Here is an 18,772-nt window from a genome sequence, read left to right on the forward strand (position 1 = left end):
CTATACTTAAAGGTTGAAACAGTTAACCAGTTTAAAAATCATGTAATTGACATAGTAAATTAGTAATAAATAAATATTTTAGCCAGAGGCATAAATATCAATTATATCGTATTTTGAGACTTTCCCTAAATAAAAGTAATAGCGGAAGTAGCTCTCACAGATTTGCAGAAACTATCGATCGGTGCAGCAAAGAGGCAGTCAGTCCTCTCAAACACAATGTCTTTTGATAAATTTAAACCAAAGTATAAAATACATGCAGAAACGGAGAATTATTTCAAATTAAGAGCCGAGGCCGGAGCAAAACCTTATGATCAACTAACGGTAGAGGAAGCGAGGGAGGGTAATATTGCGAACGCTAAAAGGTTTGCTGGCACGACGGAATTTGAAGGCACCGTGAAAGAATTCACAGTTCCATCAAAACAGTGCAGCGATGGTAAGTTCTCAGCAATTTCTGATTGTCTTAAAAGTGGAATGTCAGTAAATAAATGCTTTATTTATAAAATTTTAATTTTAAAAATCATGCATGTTTTGTTTTCTTTTTGATAAACATTTATTTTGCCTGTTTTCTTTATGATTAATGTTTTTATTTATAAGTAGGCGTGTCCATTTATTAGGTATTGGTAGTATGGTTACACCTGATAGTTTAAGGCTACAATATATTGTTTGTCTCCTTCTTGCAAATGTTAAGTCTTAGATGGGTGAATGATGCATCATTTACTTCCATGTGTATGTACCTGATAAAAGGGTTTTTCATCTTTTGAGATTCAGTAATGAGCATCCTTTCCTCATTTTAGTAGAATAATGATAAAGTTATCCAGTTTGATTTCTTGATATAAAACATGTTTTATGGTTATGAATAATTGGTATTCTTTGATTTTTGTCTTCTGTTTTCCTTAATGATAATTACGGAACCCCCCATAGAATTTTTTAGATGGAAAATCATAACACTTTGAATTACCTTCTTGAAAATATTTTTTTTTATCACAAAGTAAACATCTTTCAAATGTATTTTCAGGAATTCCAATCACAGTATACAGATCTAAGCAGTGTGACTTGTGTGTTGCTCCCTCTGTCTTTGTATACTTCCATGGAGGGGGAAATGTGGTGGGATGTAGACAAACTGTGGACATTATCTGCAGAATCTTCTCCAGGTAGGAATGCAAGCAAATCTTTGGTTATTATTTAAGAAAATTCACTTTCTCAATAGATGATTTGAAACTACTTTTCCTCCTATTGTCACCATCTGATGAATGAGCAGTTAATGGAACCTTCACTCATCTTTCAATTGAATAATCAAATAATTTAAAAGATTATCAAGTGAAAGAAACAAGTTGATCTATAAAGTTGCAATGTACTGAATAAGTAAGCAAGCAACCCTAAGTTGTTTGATTTTTCTTTTCATTTTAATGAGAATTTTCAACAAATTTAAAGTAGTACGGGGTATTTTAAAAATGAGAGACAATTCAGGATATATCAGTACAGTTAAACTTAATTATCTTGAACACTTTATCTGGAATACCTGGATATGTCAAAGTGATTTTGAAGTCCCAAACACTTATTCTTTAATTTTTTAACCTTCATAACTTAAATACATGTACTACTCAAATATATCATGTTTTTTGTCTGTCACATCAAGTTCAACGTTTTAATTACTGTATTTTGCAATTTTGAGTGAGATCAAGATTTGACAACAACAGAAAATATATATCATACAGTGATTTAAAGCTTCAGTTAGTAGTCAACCTTATATAGTGTTCAATTTTTTTAAACAAGAATTTCATGAATAGTTCCATTTCCATACATGCATTTGATACGAAATTTTCAAGAATAGTTTTGACCTATAAAATGATATTTCAGTTCGTAGAAGCTTTTAATAGTTGACCGAAAGAATTAAGATAATCTTTACATTGATAAAAATAAATGAAATTTTCCAAACTTTAAATGCATAAACATGAAATATTCAGCATTTGTCACATTGTTTGACAGGTCAGTGTGATGAGAAGTTTACATGTAAGCACAACCAAATGAAAGGTCAAACCAACAATGAAACTACCAATTTATTTCCAGATTCATTGATAGTTTTTCTGTGCTATCTTATGTAAACCCATGCCATTACCAAAGAATATGTCTTTTAAATTAGTATTTCCATTGAGCTTAATCATATTAATCCTACAGATTCAAAGCATTCAAAAGTGCCCAAAACAAAAAATTAAAAATAACAATTATTATAATTTTGCATTTTAAAAAATTAATTTTGAGTGAGAGAATATTAAAAATTTCATTTTATTATGTTTATAATACAAATGCATAAACAAGGTGTCTGAAACCTCCACAATTCATCAACCCATTTTGTGTTCCTAAAATCTAATAAAATGCTTCAATTTATTACATTTCTTTATCTTTCATTTTTTTTTACTATCATAAAACATTGAAAGGTATTCACATTTTATTTTGTTTATGTGTGTAGCATCAATGTTTATCCTGTTTAAATCTTTGCATTGATGATGATTGAAAGATAAGAAAACTCAGTGTTTACTGAAATAGAGATATCTCTCCTGAGTAACCTGTACAGCTTTTATGTTACTCAGCTCTTGTCTGAGGAATTTGTTCATTATAGTTCTCCGACTGCCAAACATCCATATAACAAATGTCTGTAATGTTTGATTGCTTCTGACATGACGTTAATGTTTTTATTTGTAAACATCCATATCCATTGCAGAGTTTGATATACGGCAGAGTTATTGACATGGTTTACATTTTTCATAATAAAAAACCAACAACATTGGTTATCATCTCGTGAATCAGCCAGCAACCATTGGGTTCACTGACATTTGTTTACAGCATGTGTGTGTTCAATGCTACAAATGTGAAGGGTTTTATTATTATTATTTTTTTTTTTTGGGGGGGGGGGTCTCAACTTTAATCTCAGCACCTTAGGCTGTTATCAGGACAGGGTTTAGTCACCAAGAGCGAAAGCTATTCAATTAATTATTTAATAAATCAAAGTACATGATTTTTATTTCGCCCCTAGCTGATTTTATTATTCAGTGACCATCTCAAGTTAGTCTGTAACTTTTGGGTTAAATTTAACATCTTGGCAAATTTCACTTCAGGATTTTATTCCAAGTTGTGTTAAGTTTTGCATAATAATTTGGAAGGGGGAGAGAAAAATGAATTTAGTCAAGATTTATTTATATTATATTCACTATTATAAAGGAGGCTGATATTAATTAAATGAATAAAAGACAATGTGTATACCTCTAGTATACCAGAGGTAGGATCAAGTGTCATGGAGGGATTGAACATCCCCTGCCATATGCTCTTTGTCATGGATGTGGTTAATAAAATATTAATTAATTTGCCAATTATTATTAGGTTATTTGAGTCACTCAGATGACCTTTTGCTATCTTCTTTTTTGTCCATTGTTGCTTGAGCATTGTGAAACACTGTATGCATGTTCGTATGACTTCTTTTTTTTTAAGTCAGTCAAAAGAAGTATAGTAATTAAAACTTTGTAGATTAAACATAACAGGATGTATGCCTTAAGGATCATTCAATAACAAACAGTGATTAAAGACCTAAATACAATGTTTTATTGTTTGCCAGCCTGCTTTATTAGACAGGGAATTTATGTTGCTTTTATAAGTTATTTCATCTTTCTATGAACATCATAGAATTCATAGCACTTTAGAAATCAGGTCAGCTAGGCCATACATTTTGAAGTATTTTCATGTAATATATATTGGAATGCCCTTTTATTTTATTGATGGTCAGTTTATCTCTCTTTTATTATTTTGTAGAGATGCCCCTTGTGTGGTGGTCAATGTAGAATATCGTCTTGCTCCGGAACATAAATGGCCAGCCAACCACGAAGATGCCATTTGTGTTGTCCGCTGGGTGAAAATGAACAAAGGTCTTTTAGGTAATCTAAAAATTTTCAAACTAAATTAAAAGAAATTGAGTTTATATTTAGATATCTATATTTTTTAACTGATTCAAAAAATTAACCAGAGCTGCTGTCACTATACAGGATAAAGATTTCTGACTAAAATGCAATACATTAATTGTACAGGAAGCCAGCCCTTCTGCGGTAGATGATAGCTGTCTTGAAACTTATAATTACATACAATGTTTTACTCAATACATGTTGAAGCTAAAATGAGGAAGGGTATACACTGTACATATTTATTAGGATGATGCACCTGTGTGAAATGTGAAATCAGTATAAATGACTCGCATATTTGTCTACTCTTTAGATAGATCCAATTTTCTATTCACAGGCAGGTTTAAAATATTTTGTCATTACGCTGTATACCTGAAGGGATGTCCTACATATAATTTAAATCGTCTATGGATGTGCATTAATTATTTACAGTTTATATATATATCAGATAAATTTTGAAGGGACTCTGGTATTTTAATGAACTTGTACATGATAAATGTAAAATGATACTGTTGTGCATACACTTTTATCTTATAGTCATGTACTTCCATGATTTTTTGCATCTCAAATCCCAGTATACAAAAAACAGTCTTTCAGACTAAGTTCTTTCTGAAAGTAGTTCATTTTCCCCAATCTTTCTTCTTGATGGGATCCTTGCCAAAAGTAAGCTGGTATATTGACATGGCAGCAAAGTCAAATTCTATGAGGATTTAGCATTACAAAAAGTGCAGCCACTTGGGAAGAACTCCATTATTATTTGTGATGATCAGCTGCTGGATGTCAATATTGTAATGATTTACTGGGTACATGTAATACACATTTGGAAACAATATAAATGCCAACTCAGATAGTTCTTCAAAGAATGGAAATAAATACTTGGTTGCAATGACCAAAATCAGAGAAAGTCTCAGTCTGTAGACTTCTAAAATTCTGTCATACTAAATGTACTTAGTTGTAAAAAAAAAAAAAAAATGCACACACACACACACACACACACCCACACACACACACACAAAATGGTTTTTCAATTTTCCCAGGCCTATGATTAAATGGCTTACTTGTCACAATTGGCATGCTTTATTAATGTTTATTTCTTAACAATGAGCAGAATGTTTGAATTGTATAGTGATGTGAAGAAAAAATAGACCCTATTTTCTTAGAGTCATGACTCTAAAATCTATCTGTAGGTAGATTAATGCCAACAAATTCTAATTTATTTTACCTATTAGTTAGTGGCTTTATTTAAAACTTTAATTTATTGTACATAATAATTTAGGATTATTGTATCAAGTTCTGAAATGGGATTATATGCACTGCTTCATTATAAGCAACCGTTCACAATAACTAGTCAGGGTGTAAACAAGTTTGACTATACATGTACTAACAAAGTGCTTTAACAGGTGCCAGTAGTGAAAGCAATATTGGAGTAGGAGGGAACAGTGCTGGTGGTCAGACAGCAGCCATGGTGTGCCACTATGTAGAAGGCATAGAATACCAGGTATTCTCTGATTGGTCAATATTATTTTATAAATAGGTGCAGTAAATGAGAGCACAGTGGGGGTGGGAGGAGACAGTGCCGGGGGACGGATGGCAGCCATGGTTTGTCACGAATTACATGAAATAGATTACCAGGTAATAACAAGGTGGATCTAATTTTCTGTTTTAGGTGCGGTGAACCGCAGCACGGTAGGGGTAGGTGGGGATGGAGAGGGCAGCCGCATGGCGGCTCTTGTTTGTCATGAGGTCCCAGATTTGGGGTACCAGGTAACATGCATCTTTCATGCAAGTGCTGCATGACTGCATGTTGTGTCTGCTCTTCAGTTTCAAATTTTTATTTTGATTTGCCTTTATTTGATTTATCAAAAACAATCGAATTCGTCTCCTCAATGAAATTAGGGGCTAGGGTAATACCTTCAACCTCGACTTTTTTGGATGAGTATCCAAGTTAAAGTTTTGGACAAGTTTCATTTCAGTAAAACATTAAGCCCTATCTCTATCAATCTTGCATTCCTTCAATCCAAATAAGAGCTACCAAGCTTACTTTGGATTCTGGTTATAAAAATCTCTTCCTCCTCTTTGAAGTTCGCTTATATTTGACATTTGCACGAAGTGCGGTGGACCAAATTATCTTGCAAACCTAAATTGCAGTGCAGCATAAATAGACGACATTTTATATGATCTCAATTTTGAGGCCAGAAGGGGCTGAAGGGCTATTAACAACAATTATAAGGAATGTTTTGTTGTGGAAACAGTGAAAGAATATATTTTAGAACATATTAGTAATATTTTGATGTGACAGTTAAAAAACATGGAAAAATAAATCGAGAACCAGCGCACACACTTTTTTGTGTGCAGTAAATATATACAGTTTTTTTTCAATGGGTGACACTGTAGCTCTCCGGTCTATCAAAATATTTTATTCGGAAAGCAAAAGTTCTGCAGGTAATTTCAAAGCAGTCCCATGATCTTTGCTATTCAAATGCAATTGAAATTATTTTTAATGTTTCGTGTTGTATCTGTAACAAATTAGTTCTAGCTGACTTAAATCTGAAAGCATGAAAATGTTCCTCTACTTCCTGTGAGATCTTTCAGATTAGGTACCATGTTCAACTCCCATGAGTACTTTCAGTACTTTTATGATGGTTTAGTGACTAGATACAGTTTTTGAAGAGGTTTTTTTAAAAATTGAATTAAGATTGGCATCTGTAGTACCTATTTATCAGGCAAAACTGTTTTTAAGAACTCTACAGATTTTTGCATGAAAGTTACATTTTGAAGGGGGGGATATACTAAAGTACATTTCATTCACAAACTATTTCTTATATGCAATAGTCTTGAATTTTGCTTCATGAGAATTTATTCTGCCTTTTTAATGTGGTTTTTGGTTTTATTTAAGATGCACCATTTTAATGTCATTTTATATTACATTTTTGCTTTTTTTCCTCTTTAATATGGTTTTAGCTCTACTGGTCAGAGACCAGAAGAGCTTATGCGATAGTAATGCGCCCGGCGTTCGTCCATCTGTCTGTCTGTCTCTCCGTCTGTCTGTAAACAATTTTTCAAAACGCTACTCCTCCTACAATTTTAGTCTGATTTCAATATTACTTGGCACACAAGTGGACTACACTAAGATACATAGAATGGTGCATCGGTTTTTGATTTTGATGAACGATGTTGCCATGGTTACTAAAAATAGAATTTTCTGTGAAATTCCTTAAAAATGCTACTCCTTCTACAGTTTTGGTCTGATTTCAATATAACTTGGCACACAAGTAGACTACACTAAGATACATAGAATAGTGCATTGGTTTCTAATTTCGATGAACGGTGTTGCCATGGTTGCTAAAAATAGAATTTTCTGTGAAATTCCTTAAAAACGCTACTCCTTCTACAGTTTTGGTCTGATTTCAATATATCTTTTCACACAAGTAGACTACACTAAGATACATAGAATAGTGCATCGGTTTTCTATTTCGATGAACGATATTGCCATGGTTACTAAAAATAGAATTTTCTGTGAAATTCCTTAAAAACGCTACTCCTTCTACAGTTTTGGTCTGATTTCAATATAACTTGGCACACAAGTAGACTACACTAAGATACATAGAATAGTGCATTGGTTTCTAATTTCGATGAACAGTGTTGCCATGGTTGCTAAAAATAGAATTTTCTGTGAAATTCCTTAAAAACGCTACTCCTTCTACAGTTTTGGTCTGATTTCAATATATCTTGGCACACAAGTAGACTACACTAAGATACATAGAATAGTGCATCGGTTTTCTTTTTCGATGAACGGTGTTACCATGGTTACAAAAAATAGAATTTTCTGTGAAATTCCTTTAAAACGCTACTCCTTCTACAGTTTTAGTTTGATTTCAAAATAAGTTGGCACACAAGTAGACTACACAAAGATACATAAAATAGTGCAATGGTTTTTTATAAGTACAAACCAGTAGAGCTACTGTCTCGACAGAGACTTCTGGTTAATTTTATTGAATAGATGTGTTTCAAAATATCTGTAGTATGGTGTGTAAAATCACAAGATACATATATCATAATTTTTTGTTCAAGATAAACAACTCTACAGCAAAAAGTAAAACTAAATTCTAAAAACTATAAATTGTACAACTGCAAATTTTAAAACTTCACCTTAATTTGGAATCTTTTACTTTGGTCAATTATTCCTTCCTATAATCCAGGTGCTTGTGTACCCAAGTGTAGACCTAAGAAGAAATTACAAGTCAGCTGAGGAGTTTGCAGAAATGCCTGGACTCACGAAAAAGATGGTTGACTGGTAATGACCCAATTGTAACAAAGGAATTTATCCCTGAAATTCATTTTCCTTTGATTATATTGTTCCTTTTTTTTTTTTTCATTGATTATTTTATCATCTAAAGAAAGCTAAATTAGTTTGAGAAGTTTGAAACTGGTCTATGTAGTGTATTCCGAAATATTGCCAAAAATGATTGAAATTTAAAGCTTCTTTCAGTAAATTACTTTGCTTAAAATTTTGTCTAACCTGAAATGTCTAGTCAAGCAAACTTCTGTGAAACCGTTGGTGTCAAGGTTGGACAAGTTTCAATGTAATTCAATTTGTTAATTTGTAGATTCCTTTTTTTTCACAAGAATTTTTTATCGGACGTCAAAAGTTTGGATGGTTGATGTAATGCAATTTAAAAAAGGTGCTTCTTTAAATATACCTGGTAACAGAATAACTAATTCCAGGAGTCTACAGTATATGTATCTCTTCAGCATCTTTCTTTACCTGGGTTTTAATCGAGTTCCAGGCTAAATGTTTTCAATATTTATGTACTTAAAGTAGTATGTATTCGGAAAGGCTTCTATTTTAGGTTTAATGAGAAATACATAGATGAAAAAGATATAACAAATCCTAAAGCTTCAGCAATACTTCAGAAATCCTTCAGGGGCCTCCCTCCTGCATTAATAATCTTAGCAGAACTGGACCAGAATCGTGATCAAGGTTACGGTAAGAGGCCTGCCATGGGGAAATGTTTATAACCAATCATCTGTATGTTCTAGGTTCATGGACCAGTACATAGATCGTTCAGAAATGGGCAATGCTAGGGCTTCACCTCTGCTTCAAACTAACTTTAACACTCTACCACCAGCCTTAGTTATCATAGCTGAACTTGATGCACTGAGGGATGAGGGTATTGGTAAGCATGCACTAATACATGAACATTGTCAAAACGATCACTCAGAGTTAAGTCAGTATATTCAAGATGATCTCTTTTGGAAGTTATGAAAAATAAATGTTTTATGAAAAATATGTAACAATTTTTATTTACAGTGTATAATCTGAGTGATCTTTTTGCTGTCTATTCTTTTTAACAACTTGGTGTTTATGCACTCACTTCACTGTCATCTGCTAAATAATGAAATAAGCTCTTTTTACTTGCTGAACATATTTTATCATTGTAACCAATGATCTTTAATATATCTTTCTTTTAGCTGCATGAATGCTAATTTTAAGAGTTTCTGGAAATAAAAAAGTACACTTATAATTTATATCTTGGGAATGGGCACTACTAATTTAATCCATCACATTTTAATTCATACCAAAAGGTGTTCCTATGTTATAAGCACGTCCTACTATAGTTAACAGAGAAAAAAAAATGTAGTAATATATACCTTTTATCTGAACAGTGTGGAAAAAGTATAACCAATGTTAAAATATTATATACACCTTTATTACCTGCACTTTTGATGTCACCTGCTTAGCACGACAGGACACAGGATCTCTATCTGTCTGTGTGTATAGGAGTATCACTTCTACATTGAAGCCTAGAAATATTGAAATATATTTCATCACAGCCATTTTTACTACAACCAAAATTGGAATGACAATTTTTTTCAGTATTTTACCAAGTTATGTCTTTTAATGAAGTTTCACATCAATATGAAATCAGAGACTTAAAGGCTTTCTTTAGATAGTGTAACTAAGTTGTTCTTTCCAGACAGGTGGACAGACAGAGAGACAATTGAAAATGTCATCCCTTCATGTTTGCAGTGATTGACAGCCAACTTTATAAACAAAACTTATCTAGGTCTTTGAAGCCTTGACTGTGATTTGACTGAGAGATGATAATTTGATTGACTTTTACTTTCATTTGTTTCCAGCATATCATGAGAAACTGAAGGAGGCAGGAGTAAAGTCACAGATATTTACTGTTAAAGGAGTCACACATGGATTCTTCCACCTACCAGGTACACATAATAAAGTACATGTATCATTAAGGTCAAGATCTAGTAAATGAAAGATGCCTACAGATTTATCGAATTCGAGAAATAAATTCCTTTAATGATGCTTTTCAACTTTAGCTTTGACAAATAAGGTGTTTCAGGGCATAATTTGTAGGTAAGCAAGATGAAAAACCATATTTTAAAATGGTGTTTTCAATGAAAAATTCAGAAAATCAGTCATGAATATGAGAGTTTTTTTTCCACTTTCAACAAAGGAAATGTATCTAGGTTGCCAGTACAGTCTCTCAGAAAACGGTAATTTGTATGTTCATCGCTTCTTCTTTAAAATAATGTCAAATTTAATATATAGGTATTGGGATTACTTTTCTTTGGATTTCAAATTGAATGCCATGAAAATACCTTATTTTCTACATAATTCCGCTAAAGCTGTAAAGCACGGGAAAAGGAAAGTTGAAATTGATTATGACGTCATAATGGATCTAGAATAAAAAAAATCTGTGTAAAGTCATTTACTAGATCTTGACCTTAATCCAATATATAAGTTTTTTTGAGTTTTTTAAATATTAAACAAAGCATTATAGGACTTTGAGAATTTTTGTCCTCTTTATTTTCCTTGACACTTTGTACAATCTAATTAAAATTAGATGTTGGATCCGCTCGCATACTCGATATATTTACATATAACATCCCATAGAGGGTCATATCAGAGGTAAAATTCTAGCAACCAATCAGATCATTGCATGCAAAATCATTGTATATTTATTGAAAAGAAAAAGTCTAGAGTTGTTCCGAATTTGACCTCTGATGTGACCCTCTATGGGATATTGATAGTGTACCAAGTATGCAAGCAGATCTAACATCTAATTTTTATTAGACTGCACTTTGTATGTTTGTACATTGATCAGTTCATGAAAGGGATTATAAGATTTTTCTAGATTTGGATGACAGAACTCTCTATGACTAAGATAATATCTTTAGAAACAATGTACCATTTATTTAGGACATCTAGATACAATTTAATTTTGTGCTTTTTCAAATATTTTCAGGTCATTTTGAAGAGTGTTGTCGCAGAGCCCATGAAAAAGTTTGCAAGTTCATCAAAGCTCATTCATGAAGTTTAGATGCCTACAGTTTAGAGTGCTTCTTGGTGCAATGTAACTTTTATTAGCAGTGACAGAGGCTAGATTTAGAACAATTTATTCAGATTTTAGAAATAAACTTATACTCAGATTAATATCTCGACTTTAGCCTAGATTACGTTATGCCTAATACAATTAGTGTATATTTACTTTGAACTATTTTGATAAACATATAACATAGTGTAAAATAGCTTTGATAAGAGTTTACTAACCAGTGATATTTGTGTATGTATTATATGAATCTAATATATCTGTTGTGTATATATGGTTTGTATATATTTCAATTAGAAAATTATATCTGAATTTATTTTGCATAAATGTATTGAATTTTTCTCAATTCTGTCTCCGATCTTTAAGTAAATAAGTGTCACATTTTGCCATGGGCATGATATACTCAATCTTAGATGCTTTTAATCGTAAGCTACCGGTATTTCTGCTTCAAAAAAAAAGAAATCAATGTTTTTCTTGGTTGTTTTTTTCTTTTGTGGTTTAATATTTCTATTGAAATTTTTTTGGTGTGGTTTTCTTCACAAGAGTTTTTGTTTTGGCTTGTATTTTTTGGAGTATCTTTAAAGACAATCTTTTTTTATGGAATACAATGGCTCAATGATTTATTTATACATTTTACAGGAGTAAAATATTGTTTTGCTGTTTAAAATGATTGTAGTTTTTTTAATTTATATTTTATATCTAGAAGTATTGTTTTGCTTGGACCAATGGCTTAGAAAAGCAGCTATCTTTCAGTGTTCTTGAGGTTTAATACAGTTTAGTCACGTATGTATGCAATAAAACACACACATGCAATTTTATTCTAATGCATTTAGGTTTTTTTTTAAGTTAACTAAGAAAAGGGTCATGTAGCAGCTGGGGTTCATGATCTTTTGGAAAACAGAATTTTTTCTAAAGTATTTGTTAATTTCTTTTTAATTTTAGATAAATATACAATGTACATGCAATAAAAAATTTTCAGATTTTGTGTGTTTGTCTTCCATAAGCTTTAATGATTCTATAATGTACTAGTCACATGATGTTGTTTTTTCTTATTTTACATTTTTGAATGAATTATGGAGCTTGTTCACTATATCTGTGCCATTTTTTGTTACAAATTTTTTAAAAAAGGTTTGAGCAATATTTTTCTTATGATTTAAGCATTCGTATGGATTTTATGTAGAATTTTTGGAACCACGTTCTCCACATATATGTGTATGTGTTTTTAATTGTAATTTTAACAAATGTTTAAGGTCTCCACTTTGATGCTCTTTATGTTCTGTAAAGTTTTACTGCAGATAAACTGTTGTTTAATTGTTAAAAGGTGTTTTAATGAATGTTTATTTTATAAAGTAAACCCTTGCTATTTTTTCATCGCATTTAATATGCTTCTTTTTAAAAGTTAAATGTTTTGTAATACATCTTTGCCATTTTACTGTTAGAATTAATTAAATCTCAACCACACATTCAGAATTGGAAAACCATATAATTTACTGTCAGCTATTGTATATATTATGCTTGAATGACAGTACAATGTAATATTAAGAAGATCGCTGCATTTCATTTTTTGTTTTCATTTCCGACATTTTTTGTTTTCATTTCCGACATAATTTTCTTTTCATTTCCGGAATTTACCTGTGCGGCAATTCAATGTTTTCTAAGTAAAAAGAAAAAGTATTTATACCAAAATATTAATTTAAAAAAAAACATCTATATATATATGCATACATGTAGCACTTAGTCTAGGTGAAAGTGTTCAATGAGCATAAAACTTTTTCACCACATTTAATGTGCACTAAATTAAATGTCAGTGACAGCACCATACTTATGTCCAAGTCACTGATAGATTCACAAAATTGGATTTCAATGATTTCTTTATGATTTAATCCTTTAAATTTTTCATAAGTAAAGTTATCAAATCTGTTAATATAGGTACTACATATGTATTTGATAAATGTCTGAAATGAAAACAAAAAAATGTCGGAAATGAAAAGTTGATAATTACCAAAAATTCCGGAAATGAAATGCAGCCAAGAAGATAGTTTGATCAAATTAATTGGTGTTGAATAATAGATTGACAGATTAGTGCTTGTAATTACCCCTTAATTTATTTTCTGTTTGGTTGTATTCTGTGAGTTTCATTTGAATTGGTACGTCAGGATATACTTAATTGTATGCTACAGTTTTGTTGCTTTGATTTATCTTCACAACTTTATTGTCACATTTTAAGGAATGGTAATGAAAATTAAACAAAAAGTTTTGCTACAAAAAAATGATATTTCAAACTGTTGATGATGTCTTGTGGATTAAATTTCTGAAGCAAAATAATGACTTATTTGTAGTTCATCAAAGAAAGATTTTACCTTGTTAATGGATTTTTGCAAGATATTTCAATTATAAGTTAGTGGCTTGCATGGCTCTATAGTTACAGTTGATTCTTGTATTATGCTAAATGTGACCATCTAAAGCAAGGTCCTGTGTTGCAGTAGGTGCTACATGTAGAAGGAAACATCCCTCACTGCTCAATAATCCTGATTGCCGATTATAGGTCAGAATTTGAAGTCCTCCACCAGCAGGTGGTGGCGTCTCCAAATAAGTGAAACATTCCCCATAAAAAAATACATTCTATGAAGGGCTTCATATTTCTGATCTGAAAAGTGCCTTTTTATTAATTTTAAGCTCACCTGAGCCAAAGGCATGGCATAATTTTGGAGCTTAGTGATGACACTCTAGACATTCAAATTTTGTCTGGTACATTTCTTGCACATTTTGAGGCATAGGACAATCAAATTTGGTGGGGAATTTGGTAAGGATTCTTGTTTTGTGACCCCCAAAACAGTTCATCATAGCTTTATTTTGGAATTTAAGGCCATAGAGGTTCAAATTATATGGATTAAATAGTTTACATTTTGAGGCCTATAGGACCAATCAAACTTGGTCAGTTGATGCCTCATGAAGGTTTCATGTTTTGAGATTCCATAAATTCAACTTGAAGGTAATATGTTCAGAGATCCCAAAGAAGGTGTCCAAAGTTCAAGTTGAAAGTACATTATCATTTTGTAATAATTGTTCATGCCCCCCGTGGGCCCTTGATTGGTGAATAAACATAATATATGTATACAAATTCGCCGAAACTAGCAGGTTTTAAAAATTCCATATTTACTGTATATAAAATTCTATATACAGTAAATACGACATTTTTTAAAACGTGCTAATTTCGGCGAATTTTTATTTTTATTTTAATGAGGGTATTCAGGCACACATAGAAAAACACACAATACACAAAATACACCATCCTGTAACCAAGCGCCTATGCTGTTGGTAACTTTCGATTACGTTGTTTGGCAAGTTTATTTTCGAAATAATTTGAGTGAAACAAATTTTTTTCAATTTCTTGTGACTTTTGTCAAAGTTAATTTTTTTTAATCAACTGACCCCACCCCCTTCTTCTCATTTTTTTTTGGGGGGGGGGGGGGGGCTGCTCAGTAAAAGTCTGCTAGAAAATAGAAGTATCTAAGCTATGAAAATAGAAGCTTGGAAATAATCTTTAAACACGGCATTGACATCCTTAAAATTAGATAGCATGGGTTTTATTTATAATTCATGTTAATGGAGAAATCAAAAACTAAAGAAAAACATTTCTATCATCCACGACTTCAGGAAATTTTGATGAAAAATTTGAATCTTTAACTTATTATTTTAAAGACAGAGATAAATTATTTTTAATCGTGTACTATTCATTCTTGTATGCAGATCTTTTGTGACAAATAAAGTATATCTAAATATTTGTTTTGTAATGTTCATTTGGGGGGGGGGGGTATTATAGTATGACTTTTACAATTATTATAAAAGTTTACAGTTCTTGAGTCAGAGGGCACGTGACGATGACTTCATTATGACGTCACAATACTGGTTTTAGCGAAAGCCATTGATACCGACAAAGAAACAGTGAGTAGGTTCATTGCAAATATTTTAAGAATGTTACATTTTCACAGACAAATATTATGTACTGTATGTGTAATAGATTGAAACGGATATTTTTCTTATAAGTTGCAACTTATCAAATAAATATTTTTCTATTAATTTTGATAACTACAGTAGGAGCCGTAACGTCAAAGATAAGTAATGCAAAGCTGTCCGAAGATAAAAAAAAAAACAAACATATTTTAAAGTCTGACAACGATTGGCTAGACGTTATATGACAATTAACTTTAATCACATAAAAAATAACATACAAATTCAAGTTTGATTTTTTAGTACTACGAAGAATAATTTCTGAAATATTCAGATGTATTGTTACGTCAAGCTCGAGGTCTTTAGCGATGACCTATGACGTCATAATATAATTTGTTTACACGAAAGTAAAGATCAGTCTGAGTCTCTGCTGTGAATTTTTAGTCATAAACAAGAAGAGTACTTTTGTTTTCCAGGAAGCAAAATTCAAGCGAAAAATGATCAGAGAAGACTTTATAGAGAGAACTTTGACTGCGTTGGCCTGTCGGTCGGCAGGTGTACCCGAGGAAATGCTACCTGTACCTCAAGTAAGGCTAATATTGAAAAAAGTACTCACCCATCCACCCCTTGAATCACGGGCACTGGAAGTTAATGTAAATATATAGTATGTGTATGTATAAAAAAAAAAAGATTACATACACATACTACACATTTACATTAACTTCAAGTGCCCATGCCTTGAATGAAATGAATTCATTGTAAAATAAATGCCCCCAAAATATGCAGATTTTAAAGTACTATCAAGGTAAAAATATGTGTAATTGGTTAATATTTTTTATATATATTATATTAGATAAATAAATATTGCATGAATACTTTTCTGAGGAATCATCATTTTTCAATAAACCATTTCACATACTGAAAATGCATTAGTAATATATTTACTTTTATAAAAGTTTTATCAGTGTATATTTTTTTTGTCCCCCACTTACGCGAAAGCGAGGTGACATTAAATCTCATTCGTCTGTCTGTCAGTCTGTCTGTCTGTCTGTCCGTCCGTCACAAAAACTTTAACCTTGCCCATAACTTTTGATTGAGTGGACCTATGACTTTCATATTTCACATGTATATTCCTTGTGATAAGACCTTTCTTTGAGTACCACCAAATCTGACCTTTTGACCTTGACCTTGGAGTTTGACCCACTTTAACACAAAAATTTTATTTTTTTATTTTGGGCATAACTTTTGAATGGTAGATACTAGGACTTTTTTTATTTCACATGTATATTGTTTGTGGCAAGATCTTTCATTGGATATCAAGAACTTTGACCTTTTGACCTTGACCTTGGAGATTTCTGTACTTATGAAAAAAACAATAACCTTGGCCATAACTTTAAAATGATAAGGCCTAGGGCTTTCATACTTTATATATATAATCCTTGAGAGATGTCCTTTCATGGGATAACAAGAACTTTGACCTTCTGACCTTGACCTTGGAGTTTGGCCCACTTTTAAAAAAAATTAACCTTGGTCATAACTTTTATGAAGGGTTAGGGCTAGGGGTTTCAAATCTCAAATATTTAATCCTTGTGACAAAACCTTTCATTTGATATCAAGCAATTACACCCTATGACCTTGATCTTGGAGTTTGACCTACTTTTTAAAAGATTTAACCTTGGCCATAACTTTTGAATGGTAAGGGCTAGGGCTTTCATACTTCATATAAGTAATCCTTGTGAGAAGGCCTTTCAATGGATACCAAGAACTTTGACCCTTTTACCTTGACCTTGCAGTTTGAACTTCTTTTTTAAAAATTTGATTACCAATGTATTTAATTTACATTTTAAAAAAGTTTAATCTTCGCTTTGTTGCCATACGAGGTCATCAATGTTTCACAAACGGATTTTGTTCCTTTTAACTTTTAAATGATTGAGAAGAGATAGGGCTTTCCTATTTGACCTGTGTATTACCTATGACAAGATATTTCTAAGCATGCTATGATTTCTAACTCCTTGACCTTGGCCTTCACGATTGACATTATTTTAAAAAAAAAAATCAAATTTGAAAATTTCTCAATGGCATATGATAGGGCGTTCATATTTGACATTTCACCCACAAAGACACCGAAAGCGGGGGACCACAATTCTTTGAATTTGCTTGTTTTTTTACAGAACTACGAGGAGATCCTGGATTTCGGCAATGAGCCTGTCAAAGACTCAGTAAGTAATTTACTTTTAAAATTTGAGTACAGTAATTATATTCATTAATATAGAACTACCAAGACATTTCATTCTGGCTTTGCCAATGAAAAGATCGGCTGTGTTCCTGCATTATAATTCTGTTAGAGGCCAACTTCTTTCAATACCATTTTTTTTACTCAAACATGCTACATTACCCTATTTAGCTATACTGTAACAAAAGAGGGAGAGGGGGCAACTGGACTTTATATTTACATTAACTTTAATGCAAAGTTATAAATGAAAAAAGTAGAGAGTGTGCAATACATACTGTTTGATATTATTTTTCAGAAATCAAAGTTAGAAATACTGAAATTCAGTCATAATTGGTGTGACATGGTGGAGGAGGAGGAAGTTCGACAGGTACAATACAAATTGTTTTAATGTTGCACAGTTTTCTTTAACGAAAGGTCTGAGAAAAGATGTTTACTATACAATCTAAGTTGCCTCATTTCATTTATAAATTATTATTATTAAATCCCATGTACATTTTCACTTTCAATGAAGTTTACATTTTTCCATTTAGGAAAATGCATTAAAAGTGGATTTAGAGAAACAGATGATTAGACAACAAATGAAGACCCATCAAGCAATGGTGAAAGAGTTGAAGGTAAATCTAGTGCTTTAAATAGATTTTATTTTTTTTAATTCATAATGTATATAGCCAGACAATATGAACTTTGATTCAAGAAGATAACTTTTTAAGTGGATAGGGCTCAATTGGGTTGAATTTCACAAGTGTATTCCTTGTGACAAGACCTTTTCATATGTACCTTTTCATATGATCTGTGTTTGACCTAAAATTATCAAACTTTAATCTTGGCCATAACTTTGAACAGTTGTTGCTAGGTAGGGCTTTCATATTTTACATGTATATTCATTTATTATATTTTTAATACAGACAGTTGTATCCATGATGGAATTAAAAAGACAAGAAATCCAACAACAGAAAGAATTAACAAAGAACATGTTGACAGTACTGAAGGTAATTATTCAATTACAGCTTAATTAAAATTAAGAAATTTATGTTATCGCAAATCTCGCTTGAAAGTATTACACTGCGGCCAAAATAGCGTTGCCTTGAGTGATGACACTATTGGATTTGACAATTGAACAATTTGAATCACGGATTGCATTCTATAAAACAAGCGCTTTAATTGGTTGATTAGGACCCGCCCACTCTTGTGCAGTATCCTTTGCCTTTGTAAGTTGGAAAGCGTCCAACGGCCTTGTGATGGTCGAAAACTACGGAAGCGTATTAGGGCCGCAGCAGTATTTTTTTTTA

General features: G+C 31.8%; 1 protein-coding gene across 6 annotated transcripts; it reads left to right on the forward strand.

The window, feature by feature from the left end:
- The first annotated feature begins 105 nt into the window (after positions 1-105).
- LOC134255108 (ethyl acetate hydrolase-like) lies at positions 106-11,930 on the forward strand. 6 transcript variants are annotated; one of them, XM_062737627.1, is made up of 8 exons: positions 106-433; positions 1,016-1,151; positions 3,802-3,923; positions 5,479-5,576; positions 8,144-8,238; positions 8,985-9,121; positions 10,086-10,172; positions 11,216-11,930. In XM_062737627.1, exons 1-8 carry the CDS (start codon positions 217-219, stop codon positions 11,281-11,283), a joined length of 960 nt encoding a protein of 319 aa, XP_062593611.1. In that variant the 5' UTR covers positions 106-216; the 3' UTR covers positions 11,284-11,930. The 6 variants fall into 6 exon arrangements, with proteins under 6 accessions (XP_062593611.1, XP_062593610.1, XP_062593609.1 ...); XM_062737626.1 differs by lacking the exon at positions 5,479-5,576 and adding an exon at positions 5,345-5,442 and having other exon boundaries at positions 110-433; XM_062737625.1 differs by lacking the exon at positions 5,479-5,576 and adding an exon at positions 5,611-5,708 and having other exon boundaries at positions 121-433.
- The last annotated feature ends 6,842 nt before the right edge of the window (positions 11,931-18,772 follow it).

The sequence above is a fragment of the Saccostrea cucullata genome, unplaced genomic scaffold (genome assembly GCF_032062105.1).
Source record: "Saccostrea cucullata isolate Sc308-1 unplaced genomic scaffold, CSIRO_AGI_Scuc_v1 ctg1584, whole genome shotgun sequence".
Lineage (NCBI taxonomy): Eukaryota > Metazoa > Mollusca > Bivalvia > Ostreida > Ostreidae > Saccostrea > Saccostrea cuccullata.

What these genes read in the sequence shown, in the direction of transcription:
- LOC134255108 (XM_062737627.1), top strand. Translation starts at nt 217, where the DNA reads ATGTCTTTTGATAAATTTAAACCAAAGTATAAAATACATGCAGAAACG. An exon ending in ATCAAAACAGTGCAGCGATG is followed by an intron (nt 434 to 1,015) that starts GTAAGTTCTCAG and finishes ATGTATTTTCAG; the next exon opens with GAATTCCAATCACAGTATAC. An exon ending in TGGATTCTTCCACCTACCAG is followed by an intron (nt 10,173 to 11,215) that starts GTACACATAATA and finishes AAATATTTTCAG; the next exon opens with GTCATTTTGAAGAGTGTTGT.